This window comes from Parambassis ranga, chromosome 3, assembly GCF_900634625.1.
Source record: "Parambassis ranga chromosome 3, fParRan2.1, whole genome shotgun sequence".
NCBI lineage: Eukaryota > Metazoa > Chordata > Actinopteri > Ambassidae > Parambassis > Parambassis ranga.
This window is the reverse complement of record NC_041024.1, coordinates 11,068,555-11,086,482: the sequence shown is the minus strand read 5'-3', so window position 1 is coordinate 11,086,482 and position 17,928 is coordinate 11,068,555. Positions and strand designations below refer to the sequence as shown.

General features: G+C 40.1%; 1 protein-coding gene across 10 annotated transcripts in view; it reads right to left on the bottom strand.

The window, feature by feature from the left end:
* Window positions 1–17,928, bottom strand: part of plekha7b (pleckstrin homology domain containing, family A member 7b) — an 80,671-nt gene that overhangs the window by 18,121 nt on the left and 44,622 nt on the right. For 6 of the 10 annotated variants that reach the window (XM_028402509.1, XM_028402504.1, XM_028402506.1 and 3 more), the window contains 6 exons: window positions 10,112–10,195; window positions 5,780–5,891; window positions 5,000–5,104; window positions 4,556–4,628; window positions 3,974–4,074; window positions 1,074–1,252 (listed from right to left, as the gene is read on the bottom strand). In XM_028402509.1, coding sequence (XP_028258310.1) covers window positions 1,074–1,252; window positions 3,974–4,074; window positions 4,556–4,628; window positions 5,000–5,104; window positions 5,780–5,891; window positions 10,112–10,195 — 654 coding nt within the window. Of the gene's footprint in view, window positions 1–1,073; window positions 1,253–2,513; window positions 2,621–3,973; window positions 4,075–4,555; window positions 4,629–4,999; window positions 5,105–5,779; window positions 5,892–10,111; window positions 10,196–12,982; window positions 13,094–17,928 lie in introns of those variants that run through there. The other 4 variants (XM_028402507.1, XM_028402513.1, XM_028402511.1 and 1 more) reach the window with 3 other exon arrangements.

Genomic DNA, 17,928 nt, shown 5'->3' with positions numbered 1-17,928 from the left:
TTCCAGACTGTGCATATGGTCGGATTAATTACTGAGCTACTTTCTGAACAATAACAGGAGTTATTCATTCAATTTCTATCTACACCTTTTTATACATTTCAGTGGAGAGGAAAGCTGGAGAGCCATTGCAGAGCAAATCCCCCGGGAGCTGCACTGACAGTCACTTTGTCTTCATCAAATAGCGTGGCTTAGCATTCCACCATTCTTAATGTGTTCAAATGATAGGACTTGAATTTCATTTTTCATTGTTATCGTTATCTTACTGTTACTAAGGCAATGATTTTAAACATCTATTTTTTTATTGTTATCAACAATTTCCAATTTCATACAACTGAAGGTTGTTAATATTATTTTACTGTAGATAATTAAGACAGATTACTTCCCACCAAACTCTGAGGATTTTTACTGTTCATTTATTTTACTGTACTATGTATTTATTGTACTATGATATTTGTCTCTAAGCAGGGATACAACTAGAAATGTAACATTGTACAAGTACTGACTTACAATGGCCTCTAGGTGGCAATACTGCATCACCCATTCAAACTATGCAGTACATTCAGATACTTTTAAAGGTGTCTAAATGTAGTTCGTAATGCATCTACCACAGATGCAGTATGCATTAAAGATTAGACTATAACTGCAAAGAAAACAATTTTGCTTAAATCTGCTTAGCAGCAGAGAGTCTACTGTTGGGTATGAGCTGGCAATATGATGCAACACATCACATCTGCAGTTCAGCAGGTCAAGATACAGTATGCACACACACACACACATATACAGAGTATATACTGCATCAGTTGCCTCCTTAGCACTGCAGTCCAACACTGAAGTTTCTACCTCAAACAGTAACTGAGGTATCGACACTGTGTTAGTGAGTCACTGTCACTAACACAGCAGATGATTAAATACTTCTATTTGAGTGTAACTGTGACAACCAAGTTCCTTCTCTAATATAACCTACAGACATATTCAGTTCACAGAGAATGTTGTGCTTTATGGAAAGTGCTGGCACTGCTAGAAGCCCAACCAATTGGAAAGGTGGATCCTCTTCTCTGTGGAGCAAGACCAACCTCTTTATAGTGTGACTCTGCTGCATCAGTGCAGCCTGGTTCATGGCCCGGATCCAGCCATTCATGTCCTCCTGTGTGTCCGCACTGAAGAAATATGTCCGCATCCCGCAGTGTTCCGCCTGTGAGCCAATCACAGAGTTCTTATTGTAAATGTAGGAGCGCATTCCAGTATGGCTCGCCTATCAAAGAGACAGAGAGAAAGAGAAATGGAGAGGATAAATATGAAAGCTTTTCACTGAAGACATTAAAAAGCTGCCATGGAGCCTGCAAAGTGAAAGTGTTTACTGACAGCTGTCAACTTGGTGAAGTTTACAGCATTTTACTTTAAAAAAAGGGGGGAAAGGGAGAAATTTGCTGCAGTAGAAACACCATTTTGTTGTTTCTTGCAAAAAAATCATAACACAGGATATATTTCCCCACTGCTTTAAAAAATCCCCCCTTAGCATACAGAAGTTAAGACACGAACTGCAGGGAACGACCACACAGCAGCAAAGGAAATGCAGTTATGGGCTCCTTTCACTACTACAGTCAGGACACACATACACACAAAACCATGCATCAAAAGTATTAGCTTACCTTTTATATCATAACTTCTGTATGGTGCTGTAAATCTAATAGCTTGTGTTTGCAAACGAAATGAGTCATGATGCTGTTAAGCAACCATGTCACAGTAAAGTTGCATTCAACAGTTTTTGCACATTTTAGTTTATGTACTGTTGTTTCACTTGAATATAACTTTGGCATCGCTCCATTGATATGCAATGCAATTAGAGAGGAGAGTGAAGAAAATGGCCACCCCCTCTCTGCCATGATGATGGAGATGTGATAACGGATAAGTAGCTTGACAAGACAAATACCAGAGCCACTCATCTTACATGTGATGTGAGTAATCATCCAGCAGAATAATCTCTTACAACTAACCAGATTTGTAAAATTAGCAACTGATTGATTAACTTACTAAATATCTGGACTGTCTATACATTTTCTTTTTGACTCAGTGGTTCATAGTATCGAATGTGAAATTAATGTGAGGATTATTGCTGACTCTTTCTTTGAATATTATACACCTGTACTGGATGAGCATTGCACCATTTTTGTGGACCTCACACTGTGCCTACAAAGACAGTCCTTTGATGAATATGCAATTTTCTCTACCCAATTTGCTCACAGAGAGCACGAAAATAATCACAAATACATCACTGTCCAAACTCATATGGACTGCACTGTACACGTAAAATAACCAATAACAACCTCACGGCTAAATTAGCCTTCATATGTGCTCTGGCATTGTCCATAGATGACTTGCTGTAGTCATGGCCATTCATGATACAACTTAAATGCACATTTTGCAATGTGCATTCAGTAGCTAGATGGCAAATATGAATCAAAATGAGGTGAGGATGTGTTCTCCACTGATGAGTCCAGAGTTAAATCAAATACCTATTCATGCAAGACTCCTGCGTGATTCAGGACGGCCGACCACAGAGAACAGTACTCACTCCGCCCGCGCAAACACACCGGGTCACAATGGGAGGCAATTGACAAACAGGGAATGAGAGAAACACAGTGAGATGAGCAAAAAATAGGAGAACAGAAAACAACAGGAAGTTACAGCTGATAAGTGCTGGATCAAAAAAAAAAGACAGAAATGGCTCCAGCAGGAATGAGTAACCGTGGCAGCCTCACAGGGGCTTTGATAGTTTACAATCAGACACATCCTTGTGGAATCACAGCACAAAGTATCAAAGCACGTTCCTAAAACTTCAATCAAATTCATTTGGAGAATAATTTTCTCACCATCACCATCTTACATAGCTCTAACAGTCTGAAACGACACCATCTCCTGAGCTGTTGTCATGCTTGCTTAACAGCAACAGACATTTTCCAAAGCACCTCACATATATGTAATGAAATCCTGTTCTTTAATGCATGATGGCTCAGGGTGAAATGAAGAAAAAGTGGGGGTGGTGGGTGGGTCCCCTAAATATAGGTTGGTACAGCCGAGCCCTAACTCATCTTACCTAACCTTACAGATACTCCCTGACAAGCAGGAGGAGACGGTGAACTGGCTGAATGTATAATTAATATTCCAAGCAGCACACTTATCATACAAATTCTATTGTATGTAATGTGGTCTTTAAAAGGCAGGAGATACAGTACAATATACAGTGCAAGCGCACACATTAACATTCACACTGGGGGCATGCACACAGACACACAGAATCCAAAATCCCAAGTACAAAGGAGCTGAAAGGATTGCAGCAGAATGCCCTGAAGCTGCAGTGGTGCATCAGATGCTCGGGCACAGTTGGTCTCTGTGTTTCCACAAAGTAAGAGTTAGATAATGTCAACCTACAAAGACACATGAACACCTATGCTGTTTTTGCCCAAAGCTCAGGAGTTAGCACATATGTTTTGTAATTAGCCATACATTTACCAATCTGTTGCTTTAAATATAAATTGAAATCATCATGCACGGCAGTACTGCAGCACCTAAACACAGTTACAATGTACATTCTTACATCCATTTATAACCCATGTCAGGTATGCTAACGTGATCAGGTCGTCTTCTGCAGACTGTGACCAGAATACTTAAATAGCAGTACTGTAAACCTGCAAGTCTGTTAAAAGTTTCATCAGACTTACTGTTATACAAGAAGCCATAAAAGTAAATAAAATCATCCATCTCTTCACACAAGTACAAGACAGAAAAAAGACCATCAGTAGCAGTGAATTATTTTCGAAAACAAAATGACAGGGATACGACAGCAGGAAATTTCTAACCAGAGGACACCTGCGAAGAGCGCAGTGTGAAAGGAGTGGTCACAAATACATTACAAGCTACATTTCTACACGATAACTTCATTTACAGAGCTTACTCAGTAACACTTCAGCGTTACCTTGAAAGCATATTTGCGGTTTATGTGGTCATCAGGGTCAACGGGTGAAATGACATAACTGGGCAGAGGGATGCTGCCAAGCACTGTTTCTTCTCGGCTGTCTGTGAAGTGAGAACACACACAGACACACAGAGTTATTGTGTTGTGTGTGTTATATGTTGTCACAGGCATTCAAAACAACATCTAATTCTGCCAAAATCTACGAGTGGCTTTAAATTTACGAACAGCAGGCAAATTAGTGAAGGCATAATTCATGGGTGACTCTATCTGTCTCTATGAGGTTATGTGGCAGCATGTGGCACAATGTGGCTTATCTATTATTCAGTATGATTAATGGAAGAGTGGAGGTAGATGCTATGGCAACACAAGCATAGACTACACCCTGTAATAAAAAGCTCAAGTTTATGAGAAAGGAAAAGTTGAAGGAAGAGAAAGCTGAGGGAGAGTAGGAGATAGCAGGAGGTGGCATGCATTTAATTACATGTGTCATTGATCAAAATGACAGCAGAGGAGATCACTAGGTGCCTGATTTCATTTTTTTGCCAGTTAAACCCTGACCAAGTGTCCTTTTCACAGACTCACCTTTGTAGTAAAACAAGCAGTAGTCTGACAAAACAAACCACTTCCGTTTCCACAGTCGCATTCCAGAGCTGTCCTGGAGGTGAAGGAGGAAACGCAGCACACAGTGTATTTAGAACTCCTCCTTGCAGGGACACATTTTAATTCTCACTTTAATTAAAAAGTGTAGTTTGGGAATAGCATGCTCGTTAGCAGTGATCAAGGGGAGAGGAGTGTGTGCATATTATTAGAACAATAATTCAACTTGTTTTATAAAAGCTGCAGCCTCTACAGTGCTGTAGCTCTCACTTTTGTACTTTTTTTTGGACTGTGTAAGGGTAATTGAAGCATTCATGAAATGAAATACAATGATGGATCATTTGTTCCCTGCTGTAATCAGTTATACAGTAAATGGAAGTTATTTGTGATTATGCCAATGTGTTTGTGCTGTCTTTTGGATAAGCTCACCTGTTTATAGAGCCAGCCTCTTACCACAACTGGGATGTTGAGGTTTCTTTTAATAGCATGATCTCTCTTGCCAAAACTGTGTACTTTACCGCCACCTCTGGAGCCCTGCAGGAAACAAAGAAAACCCCCAAAGAGCTTATTGTGTGAGCACTCCATTACCACTGACATATTTTGGATGTTAATGTATAATATGCACAATGTTTGGCCTTGGTCCAGTATTGAGTTAAAGCACATGAACACCATGTTGTTGTTGCATCCCTGTCAGTACACTACACTACTGCAGACCTCTGTATGACTTCTACCTGTGAAACTGAATAAGAAATCCTGGAAGGGCTTTGTTGTCTTTTGTTGACCTGGGATCAGATCACAAAAATATGGCAGCAAAAAACAACTGGCTATTTCTGTGGATCCGTGTGTCTACTTATAAAATCGGGTGTATTTTTAGACAAGGTCTCCATTTCTCAGTAGTGTTTTTTTTTCTACAAAATTATGTAGACAATTATGTAGTGGTGTGCAAAATGGGCAATTCTTATATAGAATGTAATTGCAGCTTTTTTTAGAGTGCAAATACAAGTTGTTCTAATACATTTTCACAGCAAATAAATGTTATAAAAATGAATAATTATACATTAGAAAAAGATTAATAGGATAATGGTCTGATTAAACCAACCAACCGAAAATATATTTTATTCTGCTGTAAATTTAAGAACATCCACAAGTAAAACACTCTTGATATGAATGGTGGCTAGACCCTTAAAAATAAGAAACACTAATGCTCACCTTTGACCCTGAGGTGACATCCACTGCTGCTGAGGTCACCGCCTTGGAGGACTCTGTGACCATGCCGGGAGATCTCTGATTGGCCGCTGACTTGGACATACGGGATTCTATCCTACAGTTGAGAAAACAGCGTAGGAGATCAGTGACACAGACAGGATGAGAAACACTGGACAGAGATTTTCCCTCTCAGCGACTCTGACAAGCTACAGACATGTAATGAACTACAGTGCAGCCCTGTGCTGAGCTTTCAGATACGAAGGATACGACTGTTTCCTGACACCAACACGAGACTTATCACAGCCAATGGCTTTGCAGCGGATGTGTCAACAGTGACCACAACACCTCAGTAGCACTTGGACTCACATTCACCCCAGGTCATAGATCTTATACACAGGAAAAATAACACCTGTTAGGTACATCACTCCTGGCCTATTGACAGCTGGTATAGGTTCCAACTCCCCATCAATGAGATCTCATTGCCAAAGTGGCATGGATATTATCTAAGTCTATTATCTACTTAAATTTGGGGGAATACTGGGCATGTGTTTTTGGTACATGGGAACAAGGTGATGATATTTTTAACCTAGAGTTCCACAGTTAGCATTGATGATAGCACTGTTATCAGAAACATTCTGGATTATGGAGTTTCTTTAAGGATGAGTGTGAAAGAATTGGTGACATCTAGTGGATAGGCCACAGACTACCAAATGACCCGGTCACCGCGTCCTGTAAAACACTAAAGATTGCTTTACAGTAAATTTCACAATAGGCTACTTGCAGACATCCGAGGCTTGTAATGATGCACTAGTTATCTTGATGGCCTCTTTACAAGATGTTACATCATGACCACATTTTCAATGGCTTGCATCATAACTACTCAACAATAAGCTTATTTAATCTTGGGAGAATTTTAGAATAACAAGATAGTGAGGCAGCCTAATGATTGCAGTTAGTGTAGCACGACTCTCCCTATTGGCCAAAACATATCTCAAGTACAATGGGCATGAAAAGATTTAGTATGTACATAGTTCAGCGAGGATGTTAATATAACAAGAAGCAAAAGCAATATACGTTAAAATCACAATACTGGAAAACCATATTTTTCAAAGCTTGATCTGTGTAAACCACCGATGACAACGCAGACTCTAGCACATTCAAGGTACCAGTTTTGACACAGTTTTACTGGCCATCTTTTTGCTTTAAGAAAACACTAAGAAAACCAAGAAGTGGTGCAGTAAGTCATTGACAACCTTTGTATGGTGTGCCAGCAAAAGTAGTCCATTAATGTTCCCATTTACTGCCACTATTAATGTAAATAGTTCAGCATCTTGTATTGTCTACTTTATACACTGAGTTGTAGCAACATGACTTGCATTAATGATCTAACCTTGGTTTCCACTATCCATTCATTTATTTTCTCTCTCACTGGCCTACAAAATAACTCACACTTAATCTCTTTCTAAGAAGGTATAACACTTCTAGGCAACATCAAAACCTGATCTTACAACAGAAAACAATGTGTGACATAACAATGCAGCCAGAAACTGGCTGAATCATTCCAGGAAGGGGTTAAAAGCAGTACTGAAGCTGTTGTTTTTTTTCCTGTTTTATGTGCTGCACTGCTTTATGTAAGGAAAATGAGATAAGGTAGAGATGTATGTCAGAGACTATGGCAAAATAATAGCAGTAAAGGAAAAAGAGAGAAAGAGAGAGACCACACTGGAACAAAACTTGCAGTATCTGCACTCAAAGCTTGGAGTGCAGCCAGAATTTTTACAGGATGTTTCTGTCGTATCAAGGGGATGCTGCTGTTTTATGTGAAGCTTTCATACTGTTTACCACCACTGTCATTGGAACAGTTCCCTAGGAGATTTGTTGTGGCATGTGGAGGAGAGGAGCAATATTTTACATTGTGTAGTGTCAGGAGTGGAAAGTCACTAAGCTCCATCTGTCCCTGGTTCGCTTGCTATGATTGAAATGAAGGCATATTTGACATTCAGGTGGTGGGCATGCATGAGGGGCGTTATAGTGTAATAATCCATGGCACACAACTCAGAGGCTTCAGGCTGATCGACCTCTCTGTGGGGAGTTGCCTCCTGCAGCTCCTTCCTCCTTCCTGCTCTGTCTTTGTCTCCAGGGAGAACATTGTGTTTCTCCTTACTTGGAAGTGAATTGGTGATTCATGGAAGAACCCCACTTCCTATCTAGATATCATTATACACTGACTAAACCTCATACTATCATTGTGCCATTAAATTGTCGAGGTTATTGTGAGGTTAAGCCTGCATTGCAACCATAAAACTGCAACCCAGCTGTCACACACTTACACATAAAATCTATTCTTTTCCGAGGAGGATAGAAAAGAATGGTGCAAAAACAAGTAAATGAAAAAACTGACATTCTTTCACAAATTCTTTCTTTTTGAAGTGAGTTTGTTCGTCACAAATAGCACAATATTGTGTTTCCTCTGGCTTTGGAATGAAAGAGAAAGTCTGTGTTACAAAATAATGATGCAGCATTTCCCATGGAGTGTCTACTGAGAGGTGTTTCAATAGTGTTGGTGTGATGTAAAAACATCAGTGTAAATTTTCCCCTTGTGTGGTGGAGGAAGTACTGAAGCTTGGTACTTAAGTAAAAGTACAAATAACCAGCAAAATATATACTTAATACATAAAAGTAGAAGTGCTACATCAACAATCCTACTTAAGTAAAGGTCTTAAGTACTTACTTTTAAATGTACTTAAAGTATTAAAAGTAAAAGTACTCATGCACCAAATATATATTATTGATTTCCATTGCAAAGGATACATGAACAGGTTAAAATAATCAAAGAAATTATCTTAAAATTAAAATTGACAATGTGTAGTTAATTTACATTTCCAGTACAGAACCAGCTATGGACAGGTCCGTGTGTCATGAGGCAGGCTGTGGGCATCAAGTGAACAGAGTGGCTGGTGATAAAAAAACAGGCATTCACCATTTTTACTGTGTAAGTATTCCTGCTGTAGATTAATGTTATGATTATTGTTAACCAGACATTAATGGATGGATTTGTGTTAGCAGAACAGTAGCTAACTAGTTAGCTAAATGAGCCAGTGCACCGGCATCATGATTGAGGCACAGAAACACAGCTAGCAGCGGTGATAATAGCTGCAAAATGCAATGGACTAAAAGTATAAAGTATGCACTATTTTTACTTAAGTAAAGTTACGAAGTACAAATACTTAGTTACATTCCACCACTGTCCATCATAACAAGTATATAGTCTCTATTAACTACTCTACTAGTATACCCAGCTATGAACACACAGGGAATGAGTTATTATCATTCATTGTTAAGACATTTAATTGTTGATTGATTTTATCCAAGTTAAATGCCTCTCTGCAGTCTAGCCCTTAAAACCCAGACATATCTGTCTTTCACTTCCCATGACTTGTCAGGTGTTTGTGGGCGGAGCACAAACCTGATGCCATTCTTACTATAACAAGTTTTACAAGAGTAGAAGTGTCATGTTGAAATAAGTATGCAAGTGAAGCACCCATAACTTAATAGTACACAAATCCATGGCTCACCAGATCAGGACTAGAGACAAATGAATGACAGTGTGGAAGATTCCGATGAATCACTTCAATCAGTTTCCTGCTGCTTTAAATGGCCAGAATGTGGAGGCCACATGCTTGTCTCTCAATGTGCTTCTGCTTATAGTGGAATCTTTGCTATGCACGATCATCTTACACCAACCAGCTTAAATACGATCACACACCTGCTGCCTTGTACTGTGTTCTAAACCTGTCGTGCAGCTTTAACGGCTTTACACGATGAGATTCAATAAATCCAACCGCCATGCCATGACAATATATATGGCAGTAAACAATGCAATCCTGCCATCCTCACACAATTCCAATTCTCAAAACATCATCGAGCACACGGTCTGTTTTTATGACTCGTTGAGAAGAACTGCTCAGGTGAACCAAAATATAATAAAAGCAGACATTTAAGCAGAACTTTGCTGATGGATGTGACAAATTTATGAACACATCATGGTCAAAAAAGCAGAAGAGCTGGCAGAATTCATATCCAGTGCCATTGGAGTGCAGTCAGTTTTACTTAAAGTATTGCAGTGCCCTTCATTTATTGTTCTATGACTGCTGCTCAATTCTGATGAACACTTAAATGGAAGTGGGCCGCTTTCACTGTTTGTCAGTACAGTCAGCGAGATGCATGAGGACTGAAAATAAAGGGAAATTTTGTTTCCCGGTTAATTTATATCAGTACACATTGCAAACTAAAGCATGCAGCATTCTGCATCCTTCATTTAAAAAGCCAACTCACCTATCTTGTAGTGTGTATTCTGTGTTTTCAGGGGAAATCTGTCCTGTTACAGGATGTCGAAATGATGTAGTCCTCAGGTTGTGGCTGCAAAAAGTGAAAAAAGAAGAAAATGAAACAGCTATAAAGTCATTAATCATATTCCTGACTGATCAACGCTCTGCACATCTGTTTCGCTACATCAATTTGAAGGACACTAGAAAACCAGAAGTTTCTAAGCTTACAATGACACCTCTGTAAAAAAATATAAATAAAAATAGCAGCATTACAGCCAGCCATGGCTCATATTCTTTTCCACCACATGTGTGGAACTCGGCACTCTTGCTAAGCCAGCTCCCCAAGCCTATTGATTTTAATTAGATGGGACCATTCATTGCTTTAAATAGAGCATAAACGTATGTTACTGTCACATGAAAAAGCGACAGTAGACAGTAGTGGTTGAACCAGAAGGTTTGGGCTTTGACACAGTTTTTGTTCATATGCATTAATCTATGATATACAGTATTTATCTATAGTTAAACTTCACATATGTTGAGATACTGTATTGCTATCTATTATCTCATCCCTCTAGATTAGCTAGGCTAACACTGCTTGGATATACAAGCATTAAAAAGAGAAATGTGCCATTGTTCTATTTAATTATGCACAAGCTCATATCTCAGGGGTCATTTTGGGTTTTTTGAGTAATCTGAAAGACAGTTACTATTTTTTATCTGGCAAAAAGACACACAGATTAACTCAGATTACTGTGTCTCTTGCCATTGCAAAGTGATGGAGTGCAGACACGGATGTCCTCTCGCTGCCCTTGGAATGGTTGGTTTTGTAGAATATTTCATGAAGGCTCTCTACCTATCAAACTTACTCTCTGCTAATAGTGTTATTGAGCATTTGTCTACTTTGTCATCTGTAAAACACGTCGTATCTGTGACATATCATTGTGGCATATCACCATACTACTAATACAGAGACTTCACCTGGCATTGTATAACTTGTTTGGCCATGAATTGATTGTAACAGGTGTTCATTTATATGCAAATGTACTACATTCTAGCTTTCAGATGCTGCTGGCTCTCTAACTCTTTTTTAGACGTGTAATTAAGTATAAGTGTTACACAACATGTCATAGGATAAAAAGTGCATCTTATCTGGTAAAATAATGAGACAAATGTCCATCATACAACAAGGACAACATAAGTCAGTGTTCTAGTTAGGTTAAAGACTGAGAGCTGTATTTGCAGTATTAACCAAAAAATTATGCTTTCAGGTTTTTGTGTGTGGTGCATTTAATTTCCCCTGACCCTCTTTGATTCTCTCCTATTATCATCATGCACAGTTTATTGATTCATCGAGGCTGGGTAATGCTGTGCACAAGCCTGCAACAAAAACACATTAAATACTGCTATGCAGAGGCATAACATCACAAACACAGCTCTGTATGCAAAGATAAACAAATGACTGAGATAAACATGTTTACACTATCTCCCCCTTAAAGTGTACCAAGAGCAAAGGAGTGACTGTATTCAGCAGTAAGCAGGCAATTCTCTAAAGGACAGAGTGATAGAAAGCAGAAAGCAGTTCTTCACTGCATCATCATGCAGCAAAGGGAGGAGAAACAAACTGAGCAGAGTGGAAAGATTTATGAGTTGACATTTCAGCAAAGTTCACAGGGAATGATGCAGTCCTGCCTGCACAAAAAGCATGACATCAAACACAAACAGCACTTTACATTTAGGTACAGTATACACTGTGTCATATATTCACAAAAACACAGAGAAACACACACACAGGCTACTAACAATACCAGTTACTGGTAACAGCTCATAATTTTCTGAGCTACATGGGGCTCATACAGCACTGCACCAGCCTCCCCTGTTAATTAGGAATCTGCATTCTTTGAGGCTTTTGTTTTAGCCGCATTACTTCTGAACTATTTGTCACGGAATTTGCAGCATCCCCAGTAAGTGTACAAACAGTGCAGCACAGTAGGTCTATTTGTTTGCAGAAAAATGGCTTCTATTGAGGCCTGACAGCACTGAGCTAAAGGGGAGATTTTACTTCTGCTGTACATAAACTACCAATCTGCACTAGTGTCTGCATTAGCTGTCAGAGCTAGTTGGATGCCATGTATGTCTGGAAATAATGGACTGCCTTCATATAAAACATTATCCAATGAAAAAGTGACACCACACAGATTATTTTATACATACAATACAAAAAATATCTTATTAAGTTAGTCATTGTGCAGAGGGAAGTTTTCATTCCAAAAACAGCCACTAACATGTTCTACTGCGCAAGAGCAACAATCATCAGGTCAAGTACAGTTTCTGTTTCCGTCAGGCCAGAAAAAGAAAACAAACAATAACAGGCATTTCTCCATGAAAACAGCTTTAAGAAGGCATCTCTCAGTGCCAAAAGAAATAGCTTTTTTCCTCCTTAGATCCTTAGAGCAGCTAATTAACAACTGTATATGCACTAAACTAATCTTGGCGTTTAGACGACTTTAACTGCGAATAGCATGAAATCTGAGACTAGTGTCAGTCTGGTTTAGATTCCAGCCACGGCTTAAATAAATATGTATAAACAGCAGCACTGCTACTCTCTCTCCTTGCTGCAACAACTGGGATCTGGATCCATACTTCAACCCTGGCATGCCTTTCCTTTTTTTTGCAGCAAAACAATAGGCTCAGAGTAATCCCTGTCCAACACAAGGGCTAAGTCTTGGCAGCAAGGGCAGCAAGGGCACCGCTCTGTGCACTGAATACCTCTCTCTTTCTCACACCAACAAAAACTGTACCCACTACAAGCACAACTCTCTGCTACTATTAACTCCTCACATGTCCCGGTCTACAATACAAATAGAGGAAACACTCTCACCTGTTGTGAGATTATGAATCATTATGAATCAGCTGCTGCGGTGCTGCAGGTCACGGAAATCCTCTCAGCATTACTGTGGCAGGTGGAAGATGCAGAGGGAGTCAGTCAGTGGCAGCTGGCATCCACAAAGAGCAGAGTAAAGTGGAGCCAGCAGGATGTGGGCTGAAGGGAACGCTCTTTATCTCCATATTCTCCTGTTTGAGCTTGCCGTCTGAGTTTCATCCCACACTTGCTGTGTGGCTGCAAAGAACTATCTCCCTCCCATCAGGGGAATGCCTCACTTGATTATCAGATCCTCCTCCCTTCCCACTTTCTTTTCTCCTCTTTCCAGTTCTCTCTACCTCTTTCTCAGAATTTACTAGATGTTATTTATTAATTAATGAAAGTGTGAGCTATGCAGGTAAAGCAGACATATGTTCATGTTGTTTATTTCCTAATTTTCTCAATGCAGCCATGCTTATTAACCAGTGTCAGGTTGCTACTACAATGTAAAAAAGATTGACAAACAATCTCAATGTGATTGTTTGTCACACATGTGTACCACTGCAAACCTCTGAGTGGCAGCATTGCAGCTAAAATAAAGAACACAAGAGGAAATGCTAATAATTTTGCTGTCCACAGTTAGCAGTTGCTAATTTATTGCTCTTTGTATGCTTTTAAAGCTCACATCAACAAAGAGTGAAGTTTCTGAAATATACCTTCACACATGCACAGTATACCCACCGTGGACTATTTTAGAAAACCATTCAACACTTATATGAAACACACTATTTAAATCAAGGTCTAGAAATATAATGAAACCTGAAGAGTACATAACCCTTTGAACTTTTCAGGCATTTTCAAGGGCACCTCAGAGTATCTGATTTTTGAGGCTTAACAGTAACACTGACCTGTGACCTAAGATTGAAAGTAATCCTGGGGAATGCAGAGGGATCAGGTGGTACCAACACACTGTAGGCTTATAAGAAGATAGTGAATCTGACAGACAACCAATAGCTTGTGGGCTCAAAGTACAGTGGTACAACAAATGTCAGAAACAATAGCCTGCATTTGATCTTGCATTTTAAGTCTGAGTGAAGTAGGGGTGTGCGATTTGACGATAAATGATCGTGAAGGATTTGAACGTACCGGCGATCTACCAGAACGGAGAGATCGTTTTATCGTCCATAGAGCATGTTCTATTAATTGCAATTCTATGTTCGCGCAGACGCATGAGTTTTTTTTCCTCGGCCAACTCTCAGTGCGCTTAATGTGAACCTGACCAACCAATGACAGCCTCCCTGTTAGGAAGCTACGGCTGAAAACGAAAAGAGAACGGAGCAACTGGTCCCTAAAAACAAACTCCACCGTTATGTTCGGTGCTGCCGACAGCGGCGGCGCGTGTTCTAAGCCTGTGTGTGTGCGCGCGCGACGTGTGTCGCGGTGGAAGGGCCGCGTGTGTACGAATGTATGCTACGGGCTATGGGCAGCAGTGGCTCAGTGGGGGCAGCAGTGGGTCAGTGGTGAGCAGGGTTGTCCAATAACCGGAAGGTCGGCGGTTCGACCCCAGCTCCTCCCTAGTCATTGTTGTGTGTCCTTGGGCAAGGCACTTTACCCGCATTGCCTCCAGTGCACTCACTGGTGTATGAATGCGTATGAATGAATCGGCGGTGGTCGGAGAGGCCGTAGGCGCACCTTGGCAGCCACGTCTCCGTCAGTCTCCTGTGGCTACCACTGGTAGCTTACCACTGCCACTGTGTGAATGTGGTGTGAAAGAATAATGCATCTCAATGTAAGCGCTTTGAGTGCCTGCCCAACAGAGCAGAAAAGCGCAATATAAGACCAATGCATTATTATTATTACTACGAGCACGTACGCGCCCACCTCTCTGAACATTACCAGCTCGTTATATTCAGGTTCGCTGCTGTTGTGCCGTCAGCAGCTCTTCTAAACCTCTGTGTGTGTGTGTGTGTGTGTGTGTGCGCGCAGTGGGAGGGCCCCATGTGTACATCAGATGCAGACAGAGGCAACAGCTGATGACGTCACCAAAATAATAACGCAGGCATTTGATGAAGAGGCTCCATATGAGGACTAAACGGTGGACAGAGCTGACAGCAGCAGCTCCGTTTGTCCTTAGATATGATTCCCATGAAAGTTTGATCATTTGTTCTAAATCACATTGAACTTTAAGAGTTACTTAAGTCTCAATACTGTATTTATTGTTTAACCTTAGGAGGCACACTTCAGTCTGTTTAAATGACTGTTGAATAATACTTTACAGAACTACATTAGTCTTCCTTTTAACCTATTTGAAATAAAACTTTATTTTGTTCTGTAATTGTTATTTAAATTTTCATGTTTATTGTAAACTAATACTGAATGCACGTTGTTTGCCTTTAAAATCTACTGATAGTTTTTTTTTTGAGTAGGCTACCTGAAGTCATTTACACAGAAACATGCAAATTAGTGTCAATGTAAAAACAAATCGTGATAAAATCGAGATCATGATTTTATCATTAAAGAATCGTGATATAAATTTTTTGCCATATCGCCCACCCCTACTGAGCACTGCGTCGGACTTAAACCACCTCATCCATAAACTGTAAATAAAGATGGACAAAGTGGCTCCGCCTCCACCCGTTGAAGGTAACTCCACCTTGGAGCCAGAGAGAACATCACTCTCCTAATGTTTTCAGCATTGAGCTCAACACAAACAGGATGCAGTTTACTTAATGTTTCCCAATAGCATCATGCTAAGTTACAGTTAGCTGCTGAATGCTAGCTGGCCGTTTGTAAGCTGCTTGAATGTGTAATTAAAGCTAATGATTGGTCTGCTAATCATGTAAGCCTGCTGGGTAGGGTTGTTCAAATTAATTAAAATTTAGCATCCAGGTCTGCCTCGAGCCCCTAGCTTGTGGTGCTCTGTTTTCAAGATTCAAGATTCAAAGGGCTTATTGTCATGTGCACAGTATAGAAACTGGTTTCCCTGTACAATGAAATTCTTACTTTGCTGCTCACACTGAATGCCATAAAGGTTTAAGAAGTCAAAATAGAATAATTTGCAAAAGAGCAATTTGAAGAGCAAAAAGATGCAAATAAGTACACAAAAATATAAACTATGGAAGTAAATGAAGCTACATACATATACATGTAAATGTGCATGTGTGCTACATCAGCTGTTGTGCAAATTGAGCAGAGAATGAATCATAGTGCAACTGTCAGGAGGTAAACAGCTGTACATGTGCAGTTGGATTGGATATTAAGGTGCATAAAGAAAGAAATAGATAAACAGTATTGCAGTTACTGTTACTGCATGCAAACATGTCAGCATGTAAACAGTCAGTGTGTATGTGCAGGGTACAGTCCATTTTTTACTGTTGTGTGTGTGTGTGTAAAATTAGAAGGCTAGCAATCTAAGCTAGCATAGCCAGCCAGAAGTAACTTAGCTAAACTGCATATCTGCTAGCATCCTAACTAAAAAATGTACACTTGAAAACTCCTGCTGATCAGAACCTGTCACAAACATAAACTTATTTATTTGTCTTTCTATTTACTGTCATTAGGTTTTAATTTTTTTGTCTGAGTGTTTCGGTTTGGACACACCAAGCACTTGTTCAGAGGGTGCAACCCCCCATTAAAATACATGGGATCTGCCCTGAGAGGAGTAACAGGAGGCTGACACACCTCTCTCTCCAACATTACTTAAGCTTAATTAGGCAGGCAGAGCTGTTACCATGGTGACAGGCTGTCACACAAGAAGCATACAAAACAGCCATATTTGTAGTCTTTATCAGACTTTAGGCATTATATCTGTCATATTGATCATCCTTCAGCTGTATAGTATTCGGTATTACTTCTTTGTCAATCATTATGATATCTGCCATATTCATCGCTATGGAGCTGTTTGCTACATGTCCACATCGCATATACTGTGTTGTAGAGCAACATCTTGTGATTCTGGCGGTGTCCATATTTTTTGTCTGAAGGCTTCAGTTGGGACAAAAACAGAAGTTGTTTAGAGGGTGTTTTTACATTGGAAACACATTAGGAGGGGGACAGAGAGAGCTGCAGTCAGGGGCATTAAGAGCAGCAATAAACATTCAGGTTGCCATGGATACAGGCAGGCATGCCTTTGATTCAAAGGCATACCTTTGATCCTGTGTTAGCCTGTCACCACGGTAACAGCCCAAAGGTATATAAAGGTACACCTTTTTGCAATAAAGGTATTGTTGGTCAGTTCCAAAGACAGACACAGCAGGATATTTTGGGGAGTTCCGTGGAGACGAACCTGCCTGAAGTGCAAAGCAATAGGCGTCCTAAAGGAGAATAATTTCAAGCGTGATTACTGGACTAAACGCGGAGAACAGAAGGATCAGAGAAGAAGGAGAAACACATCTGCAGAGGAGGCTAACATCTTAGCAACAGGTTTCTTCATACAGTCAGATTCGTGGTGAGTACTAACAGTAGTGAGTGATAAGTGCAACTTCATCGCGTTCATTCAAAGAGAGAGAGGGAGAGAGAGTCGTGTGCATTTACGCACATGCTGTGTGTGTGTGTCTGTGCGTATTGGGGCGAACTCCATTCTGTGTGATAGAGAGACCAGAGAAATGTAAACCCAGGGACTGTAGAGACGGTGGAGCTCTCTGTGAAGTTACATTGATGTTAGACTCAACTCAAAAAAAAAGCTGGGAGGAAGCTGTTGTCTACTTAAAGTTACAGTAGATGGTATTATTTGGCTGATGATCTGTTGTTTGCCATATCTGCAATGGACATAAGGAGAAGGGTTACAGGCTGGAATTAGTAGATCTGATTCCAGAATCGCAAAACAACATGTCCACATAAAAATCATTTAGTCTCCCTAAGCCTCAGCTATTATTCCAAGATCAGACAATTCACCTCCTATTCAAAGCAATTATCCAGCTGCTGTTCAGATTAATTCAGCTGCTCTTATGACTGATTCAGCTTGT